The sequence below is a fragment of the Hemicordylus capensis genome, chromosome 3 (assembly GCF_027244095.1).
Source record: "Hemicordylus capensis ecotype Gifberg chromosome 3, rHemCap1.1.pri, whole genome shotgun sequence".
In the NCBI taxonomy this organism is placed as follows: domain Eukaryota; kingdom Metazoa; phylum Chordata; class Lepidosauria; order Squamata; family Cordylidae; genus Hemicordylus; species Hemicordylus capensis.
In genome coordinates this window covers 9,342,372-9,364,026 of record NC_069659.1, presented here as the reverse complement: position 1 = coordinate 9,364,026, position 21,655 = coordinate 9,342,372, and the positions used below count along the sequence as shown (strand labels likewise).

The 21,655-nt window shown below is 47.2% G+C and overlaps 1 protein-coding gene across 3 annotated transcripts in view; it reads right to left on the bottom strand.

Moving 5' to 3' along the window:
• The window catches only part of CAPN5 (calpain 5), a 107,232-nt gene that overhangs the window by 13,652 nt on the left and 71,925 nt on the right, over positions 1–21,655 (bottom strand). For all 3 annotated transcript variants that reach the window (XR_008320160.1, XM_053312091.1, XM_053312092.1), the window contains 5 exons: positions 10,780–10,988; positions 9,828–10,020; positions 7,735–7,928; positions 3,183–3,260; positions 1,105–1,300 (listed from right to left, as the gene is read on the bottom strand). Coding sequence is in view for 2 of the 3 variants with exons in the window: in XM_053312091.1 (XP_053168066.1) it covers positions 1,105–1,300; positions 3,183–3,260; positions 7,735–7,928; positions 9,828–10,020; positions 10,780–10,988 (870 nt within the window). In the remaining variant the exon portion in view is untranslated. The remainder of the gene's footprint in view (positions 1–1,104; positions 1,301–3,182; positions 3,261–7,734; positions 7,929–9,827; positions 10,021–10,779; positions 10,989–21,655) is intronic.

The following is a 21,655-nucleotide window of genomic DNA, read 5'->3' as shown; positions in this document are numbered from 1 at the left end:
TGTTCAAAAGAACATGTGAGTAACTGTACCTGCATACCAAATTGTGCCTGTGTATGCAGTACACTCATTGTACATGTTGAACACAACATGAGAACAGGGCTATTGCTGCAGTCCGACAACATCATCATCATCATCATTATTTACATTTTATATCTTGCTCTTCCTCCAAGGAGCCCAGAGCGGTGTACTACATACTTAAGTTTCTCCTCACAACAACCCTGTGAAGCAGGTTAGTCTGAGAGAGAAGTGACTGGCCCAGAGTCACCCAGCAAGTCTCATGGCTGAATGGGGATTTGAACTCGGGTCTCCCCGGTCCTAGTCCAGCACTCTAACCACTACACCATGCTGGCTCTGGGAAAATCCCTGTGTTAGACCACTTGGACTGGCCCGAGGATCAGCACAGACCCTGTGTGAATTCCAGAGACCAGCATATTGATCCCAGCTAATGCCAAACTCACATCGCTCACAAGAGCCTCTGTTCGGAAGTGCCCCACTAGCCGCCAGCTGCTGGGAAGCAACAGCAAGAGAGGTCTGTGTGTCCCACTTGGGATGCAAGAGAAATCTGGCAGGCATCTCGCACTTTCTGAGGTGTAATGAACCACCTGAATGGAAAAGAGCTGGTCCTGTGGCAGCAAGCATGAATTGTCCCCTTTGCTAAGCAGTATCCTCCCTGGTTTGCATTTGGAGGGGAAACTACATGTGTGAGAACTGTAAAATATTCCCCTTAGGGCAGGGATTCTCAACGTGTGGGTCCCCAGATGTAATTGAACTTCAACTCCCATAATTCCCAACCAAAGGCCACTGGGGCTGGGGATTATGGGAGTTGAAGTCCAATAACATCTGGGGACCCACACGTTGAGAAACCCTGTCTTAGGGGATGGGGCCAGGCTGGGGAGAGCATCTGAATGTTTGCCTGCAGAAGGTTCCAAGTTCCCTCCCTGGCAGCATCTCCAAGACAGGGCTGAGAGAGACTCCTGCCTGCAACCTTAGAGGAGCCGCTGCCAGTCTGTGAAGACAATACTGAGCTAGATCGACCAAAGGCCTGACTCAGTATAAGGCAGCTTCCTACGTGTCTATGTACCTGCTGTTCCCCATCCCTCTCACCTGGGGGTTCTGTAGGAAGGTCTCTCTGTGATTGATGCAGCCTCCACAGCGGTTTTTCAAGGGGTCCTCATGCCTCGTCCATGCTCCCCGCAAGACTGCCTCCTCCCAGGTCTTATGGATGCTCAGGTAAGATGTGTTAATAAGCCGGCACTTAATGATGTCTGTGAAGTATGCGCAGAAATCTTCAAAGGTCATCCTAGGGCAGGGAAGACAGAATTGTGACTCAAGACCAGGCTAGGTTTCATTACTCCCAGTCCCACCTGGTTGGGCAACACAGGTACCATCTTGAATAATACTAAGAATGCTTCGCATCTGCATAGAGCTTTCTGGAGTTCAAAGCACTGGATGTGAATGATCATATAATGTTTACAACAGGGGGTCTCAAGCTTGGGGCCCCAGATGTTGCTGGACTACATCCCCAGTCACCGCGGCCTTCAGCCCCATATATTTCGGCGGTGAGTGAGAGCATCCAATCTTGACAAAAGCTGCCGTACCTCCCCTGGGACTATGTGGAAGTGGCCATTCGCCCTGCAGCTGTCTCTGCACAGCCCCACACATTTCCGGCACTGCAGGGAGCGGGAGCTCGTGGGGCCAGCTGGGAAGGCACATGTCAGAGTCGACAAATTTAGGATTCGCTCAGAGGAAGCTGCCTTCTACTGAGTCAGACCACTGGTCCATCTAGCTCAGTATGTCCCACACAGACTGGCAGCAGCTTCTCCAAGGAGGCAGGCTGGATTTTCTCCCAGCCCTATCTTGGAGATACCAGGGAAGGATCTTGGAACCTTCTGCATGCAAGCAGGCAGGTGCTCTTCCCAGAGCGGCCCCATCCCGAGGGGAATACCTTCCAGTGCTCACACATCAAGTCTCCCATTCAAATGCAAACCAGAGTGAAGCCTGCTTAGCAAAGGGGGCAAATAATGCTTGCTACCACAAGACCAGCTCTCCTCCTCAGCTCACTAGCAAGTTATTATTTGTGCTTGCCCTCTCTTTCTCTCTCTCTCTTCCTCCTTTCTGGCATACGGGCAAAGGGTTTAAGAGAGAAGCAGGTCTTCTCTCATTTGGACTGGGACAAGAAGAGGGCGAGAAACCGGGGGAGCCCTTTCTGACTGCCCAGAAAGGGTTCCTGCTGTTTCTTGCCTTCTCAAATATGGCAGTAGAAATGAGACTCCTGGGGAGGAGATCTGTGTGATGCTGAGTGTCCTGCTCTCCAGAGAGCCAGGGCACTGCCAGTGGTGAGCTGGCAAGCAAGTTTTGGCACCGGGGCATGTGGGAGGCATGCAGGCCCATTTGGAAGGTGTCTGCCAGCATCTGTGAACTGTAGTTCCCCATAGCGCTATCCCCATATCCACCTCTGCCAGATTTTCACATTCTCTTATCCTCCCACCTTTTTCTTGCAGGCAGAAAGATCATGCATATCAAGGGGGTCACACATACGAACCGTTATGCTTCTATCATGCATTATTTCAGGTGTGGGGTGGACGAAGGGGCATCCATCCACACCTCTTCCACACAAAGCTCAGTTGCACTAATGCACAAGCTGCTGGGGCGCTGAGTCTCCTTACCTATCTGTTTAATTCAATTTAATTTATTCTTACATTTATATCCCACTCTTCCTCCAAGGAGCCCAGAGCGGTGTACTACATACTTAAGTTTCTCCTCACAACAACCCTGTGAAGTAGGTTAAGCTGAGAGAGAAGTGGCTGGTCCAGAGTCACCCAGCAAGTTTCATGGCTGAATGGGGATTTGAACTCGGTCTCCCCGGTCCTAGTCCAGCACTCTAACCACTACACCATGCTGGCTCTCTCTCTGTTGCCCCCCGCCCAAAAAAGATGGACTCCTTGGCATTGACCTACAGTCCCATTCAATCTCATTCCCCACGTGACATCACCTGTTTCAGTGTCTTCCCCATTCAAATCCTCCTTCCCTGCCCAAATAAAAATCCATAACCAGGTGGAATCTTCTGGTTGTGGGACTGGCCACTTTTGCATAAAGCACAGAGCCACAAGATTCTTCACAGAGGCTTGTCGCTCTATGGAGGGAGCCATTTTGAGTTCTGTGGAGAGCCAAAAAACACTCACCAAAACTCTCCATCATCCTGCACCGTCATTCCTAGCTTCTCTCTCTCACCGTTGCTGACCTTTTGCCATTCCTCAGATCTGTAGGGAATGAATATTCAAAGAGGTGATGAATTTAAGAGCTTTGTTTGTGTGTTCTACATTGATACCTCACTCTTATTTATTGAGATATATTCATATATTGCCCTTCTTCCTCAGACCCCAGGGTGGTTAACAACACGATCAAACAATAAAACTCAATAAAAAACATAAAAAACAGAACAAAACGTAGCTAAACATTTAAAAAGGAGCAGGGTCAGTTCATTGACCAAAAGCCTGAATAAAAAGGGCAGTGTTCACCAGTATTCCCTCTAATTTTTTTCATCGGTGTGTGGAATGAGTTTCGTTCTGAGCAGCAGTATTGAGGCACTGATACCATATCCCCACTCTAGAAATGAGCTTCTCAATCTTGGAGGCTGGAGAACTGGGCCAATTTGAAGGGATGAGAGAGGATGTTCTAAACTGTTCTAAAGAGAATGTTCTAAACTTTAGTTTTAATTGTTTAAAACTAAAAAATAACAAATTGTGAGGACTAGATGGCATCCAACCAAGAGTTCTGAAGGAACTCAAATGTGAAATTGCTGATGTCCTAGCAAAAAAGAAAGAAAAGAAAAAGTAATTTCTCCCTACAGTCAGTCTCTGTACCAAAGGATTGGAAAGAAGTTAATGTAACTCCCATTTTCAAGAAGGGATCCAGGAGGGATCCGGGTAATTACAGGTTGGTTAGCTTAACTTCTGTGCTGGGTAAATCGATGGAAAGCAGACTTAAGAACAAAATTGTTAAACATATAGAAGAACAGGCCTTCTGCAAGAGCAATTCTTGCCTCACTAACCTTTTGGAGTTCTTTGAGAGTGTCAACAGGCATGTGGATAAAGGTGATCCGGTTGACATAGTATACTTGGACTTCGAAAAAGCTTGTGACAAAGTTCCTCACCAAAGGCTGTTGAGAAAACTTAGCAGTCATGGGATAAGGGGACAGGTTGGACTGTGGATTGGTAATTGGTTGAAGGACAGGAAACAGAGGGTAGGAATCAATTGACAGTTTTTACAATGAAGGGAAGTAAGAAATGAGGTCCCCCAAGGATTTATACAGGAACCAGGGTTCATAAATGATCTAGAAGTTGGGAAAAGCAGCAAAGTGGCCAAAGTTGAAGATGACACTAAACTATTTAGGGTGGTGACATCCAAAAGGCTCTCTCCAAACTGGGTGAGTGGGTGACAAAATGGCAAATGCGGTTCAATGTAAGCAAGTGTCAAGTGATGCATACTGGGGCAAAAAAACCCAACTTCACATATACACTGATGGGGTCTGAACTTTAGGCGACTGACCAGGAGAGAGATCTTGGGGTCATGATAGAAAGATCGCTGAAAATGTCAACTCAGGGTGCGGTGAAAAAAAGCTGTGAAAAAGGCAAATTCCATGCTAGGGATCATTAGGAAGGGGACTGAAAATAAAAATGCTAATATTATGCCTTTATACAAATCTATGGTGTGGCCACATTTGGAGTACTGCATACAGTTCTGGTCATCATATCTTAAGAAGGACATTATAGAACTGGAAAGGGTGCAGAAGAAGGCAACCAAAATGATCAGGAGCCTGGAGCACCTTCTTTGTGAGGCAAGGCTATAACACTTGCGGCTTTTTAGTTTGGAAAAAGGTGACTACAGGGAGACATGATAGAGGTGTATAAAATTATGTATGGAGTAGAGAGAGTGGATAGAGAGAAATGTTTCTCCTTCTAGAAACTAGAACCACTAGAACCAGGAGTCATCCCATGAAACTGAAGGCCAGGAAATTTGGGACCAACAAAAGAAAGTACTTTTTCACATAGCGCATAAATTTTCTGCCAAGGGATGTGGTGATGGCCACTAACTTGGATGGTTCTAAAAGTGGCTTGGACAAATTCATAGAGGACAAGTCTATCAATGGCTACTGGTTTGGTGGCTATGGGCCACCTCCAGCCTCAGAGGCAAGATGCCTCTAAACACCAGTTGCAGGGGAGCAACAACAAGAGAGAGGGAACGTCCTCACCTCTTGGACCTGGTGGGCCACTGTGTGAAGCAGGATGCTGGACTAGATAGGCCTTGGGCCTGATCCAGCAGGGCTGTTCTTTTGTTCAGTGTGCACGCACGTGCATTCAGAATGGGGCCTTCTTGATTCAACCTGAGCAGGATCTAAAATTAACTGAGCAGATATCAAAAAAACTTGTGAGTGCACATCTTAGAGGGAACACTGGTCTTCACTCTCCTCCTGAAGGCTGGGAGAGAGGGAGCCATGGGGGTCTCACCCGTGAGCCAGTTACACAGCCTGGGGCAATCACTGAGAAGGCCCTGTCCTGCATACTCGACCAACGGGCAGAGCCCTCCCAGCTGATCTAGTCAGGTGGGTAGATTCAGCTGGGAGCAGACGATCCCTAAGCTACCAAGGGCCCAGGCCATCTTGCTCCAAGCAGCCCAGAACTATGTACATGGATATGTTTATCCTCACAACAGCCCTGTGAGGTAGGTTAGGCTGAGAGATAAGTGACTGGCCCAGAGTCACCCATGATGAGTTTCCTGCCCGGATGGGGATTTGAACTCCAGTCTCCATGGCCCCCATCCAATACTCCCACCGTTACACCACACTCGCTCTCAGACCATAAGCCGAGGGCTGGGGTATGATGACACTGTTGCAGTCACTTGCTGAGGTTTAGCAGAGACTCCCAGAAACTTGTCTTGAGCTCCATTAAGTGGGGGAAAGATTGGGCTATATATAAGTAAGTATATGGATTTTGGTCCTTTGGCCTACACTGAAAGGCTGTTCTCATGAGCAGCCTAACCCAGACTATGGCAGCCCAGCCTGGGTTAGGCTGCCAAGTGCAGTGCTGGGATCCACGCAGATCCTGGCACTGCCCACACGCTGAACTTCACTTTTAAGCCCGGCCTTTAGCTGAGGATAAAGGCACAAGTGTGCTCTTAACCCCCGTGCCGGGATCGTGTGTGCACAAAGACAAGCACCTAGGTCAGGGATTCTCAGCGTTGGGTCCCCAGATGTTATTGGACTTCAACTCCCATAATCCCCAGCCAAAGGCCACTGGGCCTGGAAATTATGGGAGTTGAAGTCCAATAACATCTGGCGACCCAACGTTGATAATCCCTGACCTAGAGCATGCGTCTCATGGGAGTATCCACCAACACACTGAGCTTCCTGCACGGCGCATTGTGGGATATCTGAAGGCCGAGACGTGTTGTCCTGGCTTCTGGAGATCCGTGCTGCTTGGAGCAGTGCAGATAGTCTGGGAACACGACACACTCCCAGCAGCAGCCTGCTAGTAGTCTGGGGGCAAGTTGGCAAAACCTTCCCACCCGCCTGCCTGTGTGAATAGCCTTTGACTGTCAGTGGCTCTCCAAGGTTTCAGGCAGGCGTCTTTCCCAGCCCTAGCAGGAGATGCTGCCAGGGATTGAACCGGGGACCTTCTGCATGCAAAGCAGATGCTCTTCCACTGAGATATGGCCCCACCCGCTAAGAGGACCAATATCTTACAGGGCTCACATGCAGTCTCCATCCGAAGGCAGAACCTGCTTAGCAAAAGGGACAATTCATGCTTGCAACCACAAGACCAGCTCTCCTCCTCCCACAAAGGGGTGGTAGTGATACTTAAACTGAGGTCCGGGAACCACCAGCCGCTGATGGTGGGCTTTCAGGAGGCCAGTGAGACCATCGTAAAAATAATCGGGCTGATGGTTTGTGGTCCAACTGGTGCCTTGGTCTAAGAAGTTGATAAGCCGGCAGCGAGGTCCATTTTATTTCCCTTGACTTTTTACTGTACAGGAGTTCTCTTCTCACTCTTGGTGACTTGCTGCTTTTTCTGGATGATATCCTGACTAATGAATCACAGCAGCTGTAGGGGAAATGGTGCTGCTGATGGCTTGTATTAATGCAGCTTTGGCCAGTGTGTGTGCATGTGTGTGTGTGTCTACAGGGGATGGGTGTGATTTTGACAACCTCCACTGCCCCTGGAAGTGCTCTGTCCAATGCCAAAATATGTCCCTAAGGGCTGGGCATCCCTCAGGGACACATTTTTTTTTTGCCTCAGTGAAGTTTGCCCCCCCAACCCCATCCTGCGAGCACCCATGCTGCATTGGTCTGAAACCCATCAGCCGCACCAACACTTCATTAGTCAGGATGGAAACATAAGAACATAGGAAGCTGCCTTGTACTGAGTCAGACTATTGGCCCACGAAGCTCAGTACTGCCCACACTGACTGGCAGCAGCCCTTCAAAGTTCCAGGCAGGAGTCTCTCCCAGCCCTGGATGGAGATGCCAGAGATTGAACCTGGAAGCATGCAAAACAGATGCTCTGCCACTGACCTTCGGTCCCATCCCCAGAGGATGTTCTGTTTTTTAGGGCTGTCTCCAAATATCCTCCCACCAATTTGTGACCCATCCGTAGGGGTCGAAACCTGGCAGGCGAGGCAATTTCCAGGGCCAGGAGAGACAAAAGAGGGGCACACATGACTCCAGCCTTTACTCACGTGTCACTCCAGGGGCCGTTCCACTCCCTCTCCCCCCAGGGATTCCGCAGCCGGATCATATCGAGCTTTTCCGACTTGAAGAAGGCCAGCAGGCCGTGGCCGAGGCGGACTTTCCTCACATCGGTGACCGCGTAGGCATGCCCTTTGACCAGGCCACAGTCCAGGCGGGCTTCCATGTCAGCAGCGGAGGTGGCCTTGCCGAGGAAAGACATGCACTTGTGAGCGGGAGAAAGGCCGAGGGTTGGAAAGCGGGGGCAAGGGAAGTCAGGAAGGTTGCCAAGGGTCTCCGAGGTGCCAGGGTCCAGATGACTAAGCGGCCCAGCTGAAGGAAGAAAGGGCTGTGGGCTTCCATTAGGGACTCAGCGCTGGTTCTTGGTCAATTGGCCCAGCATGGAGGACGGAGCCAATGCTCAAGGGCACTCCCAGTGGGCTTCTGGCTCCATTCAAATATCTGACCCACCTTATATCATCAATGTTGCAGGACAGGCACGTCACTAATCATGTGCCAGGGTCCAAGAGACCCCAATCAGAAAAACCAGGTGCCTTGTTATGCTGTTGGAAGTTGTGTTCTGCTGTGCCTTACTGTTTGTTTGGGCTTTTTAAAAATTAATTTTGTTGTAGGCTGCCATGAATTCATTTATGAAGAATGACAGCATATAAATCTTGGAAAGAGAAGGAGAGAGAGAAAGAGGAAGGAAGGAAGGAAGGAAGGAAGGAAGGAAGGAAGGAAGGAAGGGACCAACCAATGAGGGTGTATTTGGCAACGGCTCGCTAATACATATTGTATGAACCTGATTATATGGAACTGCCTTCTACTGAGTCAGACCATTAGTCCATCTAGCTCAGTACTGCCTACACTGACTGGCAGCAGCTCTCCAGGGTTTCAGACAAGTATTCCCCAGCCCTATTTGGAGATGCTGGGGAATGAACCCCATTCAATTATGGATTATGCTCCACGTATGGTATCTTGAGTCTCAAATGACTCACATCATCAGGGTCACACAGAATTATTCAATTTCTTACTCAAGCTTTTTTAAAAATAATAATAATTAAAAGAAAGCTCCTGGAGATAACAATGATAATGATAAACATCTAATATTTAAAACCTCTTAAACCTCATCAACTTGGACATGCAGTGTTTAGATGTCTGCATTTTCTCCCCCACCTCCCTCTCTCTCACATATACACGGAATTGAGTATGAAGGGTTCTATATTCATGCCCTTTGGGGGCCAGTTACAATGACCCACAACATGTATTTTATTTATTTTATTTTATTTATTTATTACATCTCTATACTGCCCCAAACTTGCCTGTAGGAGAGTTAAGATACCTGCAGTTTCATAACTGTACACAACATACTTTCCTAAGGAGGGGCTTTCGAATTTGGATGCCCAGATGTTTCTCTGTTTATATTTTAACAACGCCCTTCACCCCAGGGTGGTCTTGGTTAACAACAAGATAAAAACAGTGATAAAACTTCAATTAAAAACAAACTGCTAAAACAAAAACACAGCCACATTAAAAAGAGAGCTGAGGGCTACTCACTGGCCAGTTTAAAATGGGCGATCTTTAGATTCCTCTGAAAGGCTGGGAGAGCAGGAGCCATGAGGATCTCAACTGTGAGTGAGTTCCACAGCCTGGGGTAATCACTGAGAAGGCCCTGTCCTGTGTATACTCGACAAATGAGTTTCAGTAGGTTTCAGCACACGGAGCAGAGCCCTCTCAGCTGATCTAGTGTCAGGTGGGCAGATTCAGCTGGGAGCAGGCAGTCCCTAAGGTACCCAGGGCCCAAGCCATTTAGGGCTTTAAAGGTAATAACCAGCACCTTGAATTATACCCAGAGACAGGCTGGCAGCCGGTGCAGTGCCTTTAGAATTGGTGTAATATGCCCCACTGCATGCAGTCCCAGAAATCAATCTGGCAACTTCATTCTGCACCCCACAAGGCTGGGGGTGGTGGAAGTTGTAGTCCAACATCTGGGCACCCAGGTTTGAGAAACGGTGACCTGGATTAACATGCTGTGTTTCCATTGACCTTCAGGACTATTGAAATGTCCTCCCCATTAAATCAAAGAGACCTGCCATTTGCTTACTTTGATGGAGGAGCTGATGAGGCCTCCTCGGTTATAGACTTTGAGCACCCGCTCAAAGAGGAGGTTGCGTTTGGTTTCATCGTTGGCGTAGCCCCCTTCTAAGAGGTCAATGGGTTCCGAGACGCCGCCCGTGAAATCCACCAAGGCGTCAGCGGTGTTACCTCCGTCAAGGGCTTCATAACATCCCGAAAGTCTACAAATGGAGAACAAGAAGCTGTGTTGAGCTTGTTTAGTACTCCAGAGGACACCATGTGGATCTTATCGCTGCCTGAGGAGCAGCTGCAGGAGAAAGAGTTTGTCATAAGGCCATTGTCATAAGACCCCTAGCCCTCAGGTCACTGATTTAAAATATTTATATCCCATCCCTCAAGTGCAGTACGGCTCTGGGCAGCTCACATAAACAAACTAACAGAAAACACAAGCAACATGATGAAACATACACAATAAAACACACACCCTTCAGGGATCCAGGGACATTTGTTTCCTCCCCCTTGTTCAGTTATAGATGCACACCCCGATGGCACCTCTCCTCCCTCATACCAGAGCGGATGCCTCTCCTACAGAGAATGCCTACTTCAATACTACGACGAATATTACTAGGCATATTTATAAACTACTGTTCAACAAAGGTTCCCAAAGCGGTTTACAGATATATACGAGCATAGGAAGCTGCCTAATACTGAGTCAGGCCTTTGGTCGATCTAGCTCAGTATTGTCTACACAGACTGGCAGTGGCTGCTCCAAGGTAGCAGGGAGGAGTCTCTCTCAGCCCTATCTTGGAGATGCCAAGGAGGGAATCTGGGACCTTTTGAATGCAAGTGCTCTTCCCAGAGTGGCCCCATTGCCTAAGGGGGGATACCTTTGGTCTCCCATTGAAATGCAAACCAGGGCAGACCCTGCTTAGCAAAGGGAAACATTCGTGCTCGCTACCACCAGACCAGCTTGTGCTCACTTGGCATAAGCTTTTTCCACAAGAGCACACCACAGCTCATTCTTGGAGTTGGAGTGGCAATAGATGAGCTGGTTGTGGAGCGTCGGCAGGCGGTCGTCAATCACCACGTCCACCCAGTCGCCAAATCGCCAGAACTGGAAATGGAAAATGCCAGCGTAGTTCTCCGGCTTCTCGGCCGACCATTCTTGTTCCTTCCAGTCTGGGATGACCTGCGTTAAAGACAAAAGGAGAAGTTGTATTTACTGTTTATATCAACCTCTTTGAAAACATGTTAAAAAGCAACATACTCCTTTAAGAAAGGGACAACTGCAACCACTAAGCAAGAAGCACCTTTTCAAAGTGGTGATTCCCTTACATTTAGCAGGGGGAGAGCAACTGGCCCCATCTACCCCCAGCACAACATCCTTCCAGTGGCTGTTGCCGATAAATAGCTTATGTTTTTGTTTTAGATAGTGAGCCCTTTGGGGACAGGCAGCCATTTTGTTAATTTATTTATATCTATGTAAACCGCTTGGGGAACCTTTGTTGAAAGCAGTATATACATATTTGTCGCATTCGTATAACCATTTATTGACTTGAGAACTGAGATGGGGAATAAGCTAAAAGGGCAGGAAGAGTGTATTTGCTGGTATGCCGTGGCTTCAAACATTTCCATCAAGAGCATGCTGAATTTTAGGACAATGTCATATTCATATTTAAGGCCACTGTGAGTTTCATCCCTGCTGTTTGCATTGTCAGACGCAGGTGTCAGGCCCAAGGCAACAGCTTTATAGAGTCAAAGGAGACCTCACTGGCTGCTCAGGTCCCTCGATCCATGCCGAGATGAAAGCTGCAATACTCCCTTTGGCCATCTGCAGTGGCCGCGCTGCAGCGCATGAGCGATCATGAGGAGGAGAGCCTAGTAGGACAGCAATTCTCTCTGTCTGCCAGGAGCCCTAGGCGCTTTCCAGATTACACGCTCTTCAGCAGCAAAATGCTTCCGCTTGGCAGGGTCGTTTTGAAAACATAAATCGCTTGCGCAGTGGGAAAATGCAGGTATTTTTCTGCAATGGACCTGCAATGTTTTAGGGCTAAAAGGCAAGGATGAAATCCGAAAGAAGGCATCGGAAATGCGAACGGCCCCTTGCTGACAGCGCAGGGACCTAGGAACATAGGAAACTGCCATATACTGAGTCAGACCATTGGTCTATAGCTCAGTATTGTCTTCACAGACTGGCAGTGGGACTGCGATGCCAAAACACAGGCAGGACGGAAGCACACTTAAGGACACCTCGTGACACTGTTGTAGCGGGTAATCTGGAAAGCATCCTGGTGGCACGGAGAGCAACCTGCCTAGCCCTCAATTTGAGATCCTCACTGCCTTACAATCTCTCTTCTTAACCCCCACATCTTTTTTAAAAAATTGCAGTGGTACTGTTGGTGCAATTGTTCTTAAATCAGCACGTTCCCCTTGCAAGAGCAATATTTTGATCCACGCAGGTTACAACACTGGAGGAGTGCAGATCTTGTGGTAGCAAGCATGAATTGCCCCCTTTGCTAAGCAGGGTCTGCCCTGGTTTGCATTTGAATGGGAACCTACACATGTGAGCACTGGAAGATATTCCCCTTAGGGGATAGAACCACTCTGGGAAGAGCAGAAGGTTCCAAGTTCCCTCCCTGGCAGCATCTCCAAGATAGGGCTGAGAGAGACTCCTGCCTGCAACCTCGGAGAAGCCGCTGCCAGTCTGTGTAGACAATACTGAGCTAGATGGATCAATGGTTTGACTCAGTACAAGGCAGCTTCCCATGTTTGCATTAGCTTTCCATATGTGGGGGCATTCTGATATGGGATGTTTTCAACCAAATATGCATTCCATATGGTATAGTTCTCCATGTGATTCTAATGCACAACATTTAGTGATATCTAGCAGTTATCTGGATCACTAATGACATATTAAAAGCCCCACACATCTCACAGTGATTTCTCTCTTCCCTTCTCTCGGAAGTGCTCCAGAAGTCAATACTGCAGTTTCCTTTGGGAGTGAAAACTATTATACAATCTTGACCACAATTTTAATCACCTAAATCAGTGGCCATATACAGTTCTTGTCTTAATCGAACCACTGTTAACACCAAGCACTATAAATTCACATTGCTGTCAGAGAGCTCCTTTAGTTTCTGAATGCTAGCTGTAACAAAGATTGAGTCTTTGTCTTTTATCCTCCGAGCTGCCATATTTACCCTCTGGAAAATGTCAGATCTATACCAGAACATTTCCTGCAACAGCATATGGCGAGCAAAATACAATGTCAAGCAACATTAAGTAGATTTCTCTAAATTAGAGTTGCCACTTCTTAAAATAATTGCCTCTGCTCATGTGCCAGCTGCTGACAGCCAGAAAGTCAGCAATCATTTTTTTCTTGGCATGGGCAGTAAGGTTTGGGAAACCAACCCTGCTAAATTCTGCACATCTGGCTGGTGAATTGATGGCACAGAAACAAAGCCAGATCTTTTTTAAAAGTGGAAACTCTAAATATAAGAACACAAAATCGGTTTGTTCTTTTGCAATATGTCTGTGTGTCGGGGCGGGGAGGAGTCTTGCAACTGAACTCTTGCCCGGCTTTGCAAGTTGGATCTTGCAGCAGTCAGCTTTTTTAAAAAAACAAAACAAAACTGGTGTTAGATCGTAGCTCTCTCTTCTGAGATCATGTTTTTTTTATTTATACCCCGCCTTTCATTAAGAAAATCCCAAGGCAGCTCACAATAAAAATTTAAAAACAAGGTTAGAAAAAAGACACATTAAAATATTGAGCTAAAAAAATATAAAAATATATCTTTATATTTAAAAATATAAAATATTTTTAAACTATAAAATATATATTTTTATATAAAAATATAAAAACAAATCTGATTTTAAAAAATAAATTAAAACACAAGCATAAAAACAGTACAAAATACAAAGAAGCAGCAGTGGCACCTGCTACTTTGGACTGCTGAGCTGCTGCACGTCAATCAACTCCAATGTCAACTTCTTCTCTTTTTTTGGAAATTAAATTTTTATTGATTTTGACAATATTCTTATTAACATGCACAACAAATAAACAAATATGGACTTCCCGCTCACACCTCTTCGTGAATCATCAACGATAAAATTTACCTTTGCTATAATAATAATTCAAAACATAGATTTAAACCTTACAAACACAATTTTAATCTACCCAACCTGCTAACTCCCACGTCAATTTCCCTGTTTAAAACAAGTGCTCTCTTTCACTGGTTTCTCTCCTAACTGCCATAAGAATTGCCTGGAGGTGGCGCCAAAAAGCACCAATTGGGGGCTGTTAGGAGAACAGATGCAATTTCTATACAAAGTGCAAAATAAATTACTTTCAAGCAGCGGCTCTCTCCAGCCTCCCGCAGCTCATAAGCGGAACGTGTATTCCTGTGTTCCTGGCACTCAGGAGCATAATGCCTTTGAACATGGAGGTTCCAATTAATTAGAATGGCTGATCACTGTTGCAGGGTTGCCAACTCTGACTCTGAAGCTATTCCTCCCTATTTTTTCCACCCCCATCCTCCCCACAAATATCAAGTCATCAGATCTCCAGGATGGCTTTCAACAGTTACCTGGAGACTGGTGCTGATACCTGGAAACTCCCGGTCAATTCCGGAGGGTTGCCAACTATGCAACCCTCTATGCAGTTGATAGATTTATCGTCTAGTCCAGCGAAATCTGGCGCGGGTGCCTCGGGGGTGGGGGTGATGGTCACCTTTAACTGTAAATTACTAGGTGCTTACTTTTCCTCCAGCCACACCTGAAAGCTGTTTTGAGCAGCGGTGCACCAACTAGCACCCGCTGCGGCGGAGAATCGGCTCTGCCAAACTTATGCGGTGAGGCTACAACACCTGGGGCTATTTAGTTTAGAAAAAAGACGACTGCAGGGAGACATGATGGAGGTCTATAAAATCATGCATGGTGGGGAGAAAGTGGAGAGAGAGAAATTCTTTTCCCTCTCCATAACACTAGAACCAGGGGTCATCCCATGAAATTGATTGCCGGGAAATCTAGGACCAACAAACGGAAGTACTTCTTCACACAACGCGTGATCCGCTTGTGGAACTCTCTGCCACAGGATGTGGTGAGAGCCAACAACCTGGATGGCTTTAAGAGGGCTTGGATCACTTCATGGAGGAGAGGTCTATCAATGGCTACTAGCTGGAGGGCTACAGGCCACCTCCAGCCTCCCAGGCAGGATGCCTCTGAGTACCAGTTGCAGGGGAGTGACGGCAGGAGAGAAGGCATGCCCTCAACTCCTGCCTGTGGCTTCCAGCGGCATCTGTTGGGCCACTGTGTGAAACAGGATGCTGGACTAGATGGGCTTCCTTGGGCCTGATCCAGCAGGGCTGTTCTTATGCCATTCAGCTGGCGGAGGTAATTTGCCTGGCCAGCAAATGGCCACCAACATGCAGAGGTCAGCTGATTGGCGGAGCCAATCCTCTGCACCGGCAGGAGCTGGGCACCATGCCACTGCTCAAAACAGCTTCCAGGTGTGGTGGGAGGAGAGGTGAGCACCTAATTTGCAGTTCAAGGTGGCTCCTGCCACTGCACCAGCTGCCGCTGGTCTGGATGGGCCAGGTGGAGGGAAAGCAAGCCTTTGGCGGGTCATCAGGTGGGCAGTCTGAGCAGGATGGAGCCATAGCTCAGTCGTGGAGCATCTGCTTTGCATGCCGGAGGCCCCAGGTTCAGTCCCTGGCAGCATCTCCAGGTAGAACTGGGAGAGACTCCTGCCTGAAACCTTGGAGAGCTGCTGCCAGTCAGGGTAGACCGTCCTGAACTAGACGGACCAACGGTCTGGCGGGCATCTCGACACAGTGGCGGCAGCGCCCCTGCAATCTGCCACCTGAGGCGACTGCCTCATCTCGTCTCATGGAAGGGACTGCCCCTGTCCTGAGCAACCCCAAGGTGGGCCAAGGCAGAGCAGCTCTTCTCATGGGCTACCACTTGCCTCGATTCAGATGGCAGGTGGACCCGCAAAAGGGGGTCTCCTGCAGATCTTAGGACTTGGCAGGTCCACATGTCAGGAGTTGACTCTTGAGGTCCCCTTGTCCCAAACTGTTTGGGGATTTAAAGATCGGAAGAGGCACCTTTTCAATGGGTGGTTATCTTGTATTTAACAGGGGGAGAGCCATGGTCCCTATAGCATCCCTCCCAGTGGCTAATGCTGGCATCTTCCTTTTTTTTCCTTTTTAGACTGCGAGCCTCCCTCAGATAGGGAACTATCTTCAGGCCCTTTTGGGTCACATGGTTTGGGAATCACTCTTGCCAACTGGGCAGGAAGGCACCCTTCAAAAGGATGACTTAGCAGGAGGACTACAACCCAGCTGGATCAGGCCCAAGGCCTATCTAGTCCAGCATCCTGTTTTGCACAGTGGCCAACTAGATGCCTCTGGGAAGCTCACAGGCAAGGGCTGTCTGGACTGTGGCTTCATGTCCTGTGTACAAGTTTCTCATGAGAACAGTGAGATGTTCTGAGACGCCCATTTTCCTAAGGATATTCTACAGCTTGACATGGTAGATGCAATCGAAGGCTTTTCTGTAGCCAATGAAGAACATATTGACTTCTTTGTGGTATTCTTAGGCTTTCTCAATTATCCAGTGTGTATCCGCAATAATGCCTCTTGTTCCTTAGCCTTTTCTGAAACCAGCTTGAACATCCGGCATCTCCCTTTCCATATAGGGCTCTAATCTGCATTGGATGATCCTGAACATTATTCTGCTAGTACCGTATTTTACGGACTATAAGACGCTACAGACTATAAGACGCACCTTAATTTTAATCCAGTTTTTCAGAGTTTTAACATATTAAACTGTTAAAACATATAAGACGCTCCTGAATTTTGACAGATATTTTTTGAGGAAAAAAGTGAGTCTTATAGTCCATAAAATACGGTATGTGAAATATTAAGGATATTGATAATTAAGAGACAGTATACACACAGCGATAAAGCCAAAGAATACCAGAAAGAAGTCAATATGTGCTTTATTAACTACAGAAAAGCCTTCGATTGCGTCAACCATGTCCAGTTGTGGAATATCCTTAGGAAAATGGGCGTCCCAGAACAACTCACTGTTCTCATGAGAAACCTATACACAGGACAGGAAGCCACAGTCCAGACAGAACATGGTGAAACAGACTGGCTCCAGATCGGCAAAGGAGTAAGACAAGGCTGTATACTTTCTCCTTATTTATTCAACTTAGATGCTGACCATATATACTGAGAGAAGCTGGATTGGAAGAAGATGAGTGTGGATTTAAAGCTGGAGGAAGAAACATCAATAACCTGCACTATGAAACTGGCTCAACGTCAAACTTGTTTGCACACCCCTACTTGATGGCACTTAATCAATCAATCAGTCAATACACAGCCCAGTATATACAACAATATATACAGCCCAACATATCCCACCAGTGTCTATTGCCTTCCTTGGGTTTCTTTTCAGATCGTGGGCCACTTTGGGGGCAGGGAACTGTCTTTGCATTTTATTTTTCCATGCAAATCTCTCTGAGAACTGCTGCTGAAAAGCAGTATATACATGTTCTTAATAATCAGAATGGGCCCAGACATGGCCTGGGATATGCAATGCAGCTCTTTGAAGTGTGGCAAGATGAGTTCACACCCCCAGTTAGCTACCTAGCTGCTACAGGGTGCACTAACTGAAGTTTCTGAACTGTCTCCCAGGGGAGCCCCAGATACAATGTACTGCAGTAGTCTAAAGAGGACCTTAATAGACCATGAAGAAATGCAGCTCTTGCGCATTTGTCCAGGTGGAGGGAGGCAGGCAGGTGGGGAACTGGATCTGATAGCATCACAGCAACTCTGTGCTAGGCACTGGAAGACTTAATAGAGAAGTCTGGCGGTGGAAACCCTGGCATCCTAGCGAGCTCCAGAGGAAAGCAAGCACCGACTGGGCAAATGGCTTTTTGTGGTCAAAGGCAAAGTCATCACAATATCACCCTCCAGGTCCATTAGCAACTGACACCTTATAAACACAGATAAAATATACCACTCAAGGCTCCAGCTTTGGCTCTAAAGCAAAACATTTAATATTGATGCTACTGCTCTCTGCCTTGCTGTCCGTAAATTAAATAACAGAGACAGAGAGAGGCAGTGCATTTAAACGCTCTCCAAAAACAAATACAGCAGAATGGTAAGATTTGCCCTTCCCACCCGGGTCGCAAACTCAAAGTCACTGGTGAATATGGTGGGGACACCAACTTTTAGTCTCAGAGCATGGTTGAAAGGCACGCACAATATAGCAACCCTGCTGAAGCTAAGCAGGTCTTGGTGTGGTCAGTGCCTGGATGGGAGGCTCATGGATGTTACCTTTGGGGGTGGCGCCACAGTTGCTTGGCCCCTTTTCAGTCCTTGGTATCTCCAGGTAAGGCTAGGAAAGGCTCCTGCCTGAAACCTTGGAGATGGACCAAACCTCTGATTCACTACAAGTCAGTGTCTTATGCTCACTTCCATGATTTTTAAGCTTCTCTCGTAAGATGTAGCAATACTAGAATTGCCAGTAGAGTGTAGTGGTTAGAGCAGGCCACTGTGACCTGGAAACAATGGGAGTTGTAGTCCAACAACATCTGGGGACTCAAGTTTGAGAACACCAGGGTTAGTGTGTGGACTAGGATCAAGGAGGCCTGGGTTCAAATCCTCCCACAGCTAGGAAGGTGCAACTGGGTTACCCTTAGCTAATCACTCTCTCTGAGCCCACAGGGTGGCAACAAGGAAAGAGAAAACTTTGTATGTACTGCTCTGAGTTCTTTGAAGAATGGGAGGAGCATATTATTACAAACAAAACAGCCTTAGGCACGCTAAACAGAGTCAATGAAAGTCCATAAAAAATTTAAAAAATGGACGTAAATTGGGTTTTTATTCTCTAAAAAAAATTCTGAACCTGGAGGTTCCATATAGCCATCATCACTAATAGCCAGAGACAGACCTCGCTTCCTCTACGAACACGTCTAACTCCCTTTTAAAGCCACCCCCATATCTTCCATCCATCTATCTATAATAGTCATAGCTAGTAAATTAAATATGAGCTGTATGAAGGCGCTTTTTTTCCTGTACAGAATTTACTGCTCATCCATTTCAGTGGATGGCAGGGCATCCAGTGAAGAATATATGGGCAGAACTCGGTGTCTACAGGGCTCCTGCTCCCGTCAGTTTCCATGGATAACAAGTCAGAGTTAGATTCCTGGAGGACAGAAAAAGTCAAAAAATAGGCCAAAAATGGCAGAAATAATTAAAATGAAGTGTTATACTATGCTGCACAGGTCTCCGTCTGTCCAGCAATGCCCCCCAAAACTGCCAATATGTCCAATTTTATGTGGAAAAAGCACAGGATTTTTTTTATTTTTTTAAAAAAACACACCATTAGAGCCACAAAAAGGCTCCTTTAAGCAAAACGGTGACTGGAAATGACCTCAGTGGTTGTTTCTGGCCACCCAAGAACTGCAGGTTTTAACCCTTTCTTATCCGTGAATATTGAAGTCGGGTGTGCATTCTCCGACTGTGGAGAGAGAGAGAGAGAGAGAGAGAGAGAGAGAGAGAGAGAGAGAGAGAAACATAGGAAGCTGCCATATACTGAGTCAGACCATTGGTCCATCTAGCTCAGTATTGTCTCCACAGATTGGCAGCGGCTTCTCCAAGGTTGCAGGCAGGCATCTCTCTCAGCCCTCTCTTGGAGATGCTGTCAAGGAGGGAACTTGGAACCTTCTGCTCTTCCCAGAGTGGCTCCATCCACCCCCTGAGGGGAACATCTTACAGTGCTCACACTTCTTGGCTCCCATTCATATGCAACCGGGGCTGACCCTGCTTAGCTAAGGGGACAAGTCATGCTTGGGACCACAAGACCAGTTCCTATATGAGAGAGAGAGGGAAAACATTTCCCCACACCATGCAGGACTTCTATCATGTCTCCCCTTAATCTTCCCCCCCACCCAATGTGCCCCAAATGCTGTGGCCTTTCCTGGCCAAGAAGGGGCTCCAACCCCCTGATCTGGCTATTGGTCAGACTCCTCCTTACAGCACACTCCCAGGCTGGGGCGTCATCAGAGGGTGGCCCTCAGGGCTGAGGCCTCCAGTGAACAGCTCAGAGCCCTCAATCTCATCAGCCACTTCCTCCCTGAATGGATGGTCTTGAATGGATGGTGGATGGTCTACTCCGCAGCCGCACCGATCTCTTGTCTCCGTCTCTTTATTAAAGGTTGCTGAGTTCTCTTTGGGGAAGAGTCGGATGTAATTACCATATTTACCTGAATCCAAGACTAGTTTCCCCCCAAGTTCTTTCTCGTTATAAAATCAAAGGGTCGTCTTAAATTCAGCGTGCTCTTCCTTTTGGGTAAATACAGGTATAACCTCTATCCAGCCTCTGTTTTTAAGGGGGCAGTCTTAAATCCATAAGTCACCTTAAGTGGCACAGCGGGGAAATGCTTGACCAACAAACAGAAGGTTGCCGGTTCACATCCCAGCTTGTACTATATTGGGCAGCAGCGATATCAGAAGATGCTGAAAGCAGGGGCGTAACTACTATTAGGCAAGGGGAGGCGGCTGCCTGGGGCCCCCCACGCCTCGAGGGGCCCCCCAGAGGCAAGTCACATGACTATATATTGTGAAAAGTGTGTGTGTGTGTGTGTATCAGCGAGGGGCCCATTTTAAAATTTTGTCTCTGGGCCCACTCCAGCCTTGTTATGCCCCTGGCTGAAAGGCATCATCTCATACCGTGCAGGAGGAAGCAATGGTAAACCCCTCTTGTATTCTACCAAAGGAAACCACACGGCTCTGTGGGCGCCAGGAGCCGAAATCGACTTGACGGCACACTTAACCTTAAATTCATCCTCTGTTCAGGTAAATATGGTATTTCTCTGGGGAGGCATGATTGAATCTAATTATGAAAAGGAAGGCTATGGGTCCAGGGCCCGTAGCTTTTGAGTACCTAGCAGGCCTGGATCTTTTGACTCCTGGTCCTAGGGGTTTTTACTCAGAAGTAATTCCCACTGTGTTCTATTACTCCCAGCTACAGAGGATTGTAGCCATAGGTTCTTCATAGATGGTGATATTAACTGAAGTGCCCACCATCGAAATAAAGACAATTTTGGAAGACATATTCCAGATACTTCCTTCATTCTTTATTGTAAGATAGTTCACACAGAAAGATTACATGGAAGGAAACTGAGAGTAGAAGTTTCCACATTAAAACAAAAAATCCATTACAGACGAGTGCACAAACCTAACGCCAGGTTCAGATAATGGGTTGCAGAAAAGAGATACCAGTACACTAAAAAGCAGTGACTACAAATTGTACAGCAAGACCAGATCAAGATCATGCTGTTTGTGATTTTATTTATATCTATGTAAACTGCTTTGGGAACTTCTGCTGAAAAGTAGTATATAAACATTGGTCATCGTCATATTCATGATGGGAACACGTGTTTGGACTGGCCGCGGGTGATTTCCTGATGGATTCTCAGTTCAGATGCCGATATGGCCAGATCTCCGATGCTGCAGGAGATACGTCCTCCTCCTCTTCTGCGTACATCATTTCTCTAATTTCATTTCTCTAATAAAGGAGGGTCAGTTCACCTTGCTGAACTCCTCCGAACCACTGTGCACACAGCTTTGCAGAGCTCTATTTAGACCTTGCGTTATACCTGCATTCAGAAGCCTGTATGCTCCTACAGGCTTACGTGACTTAACTGTAGCTGTGTTTGGTTTAAATGTGAACCTGGGTACAGGCCCTCTCCAAGGCAGGATACAGAGAGGAGGTGTCCTGCTATGCCTGCACCCAGCATAATATGTAACTGCGCCAGCATAGAGGTCTGTGCCTGTCTACACG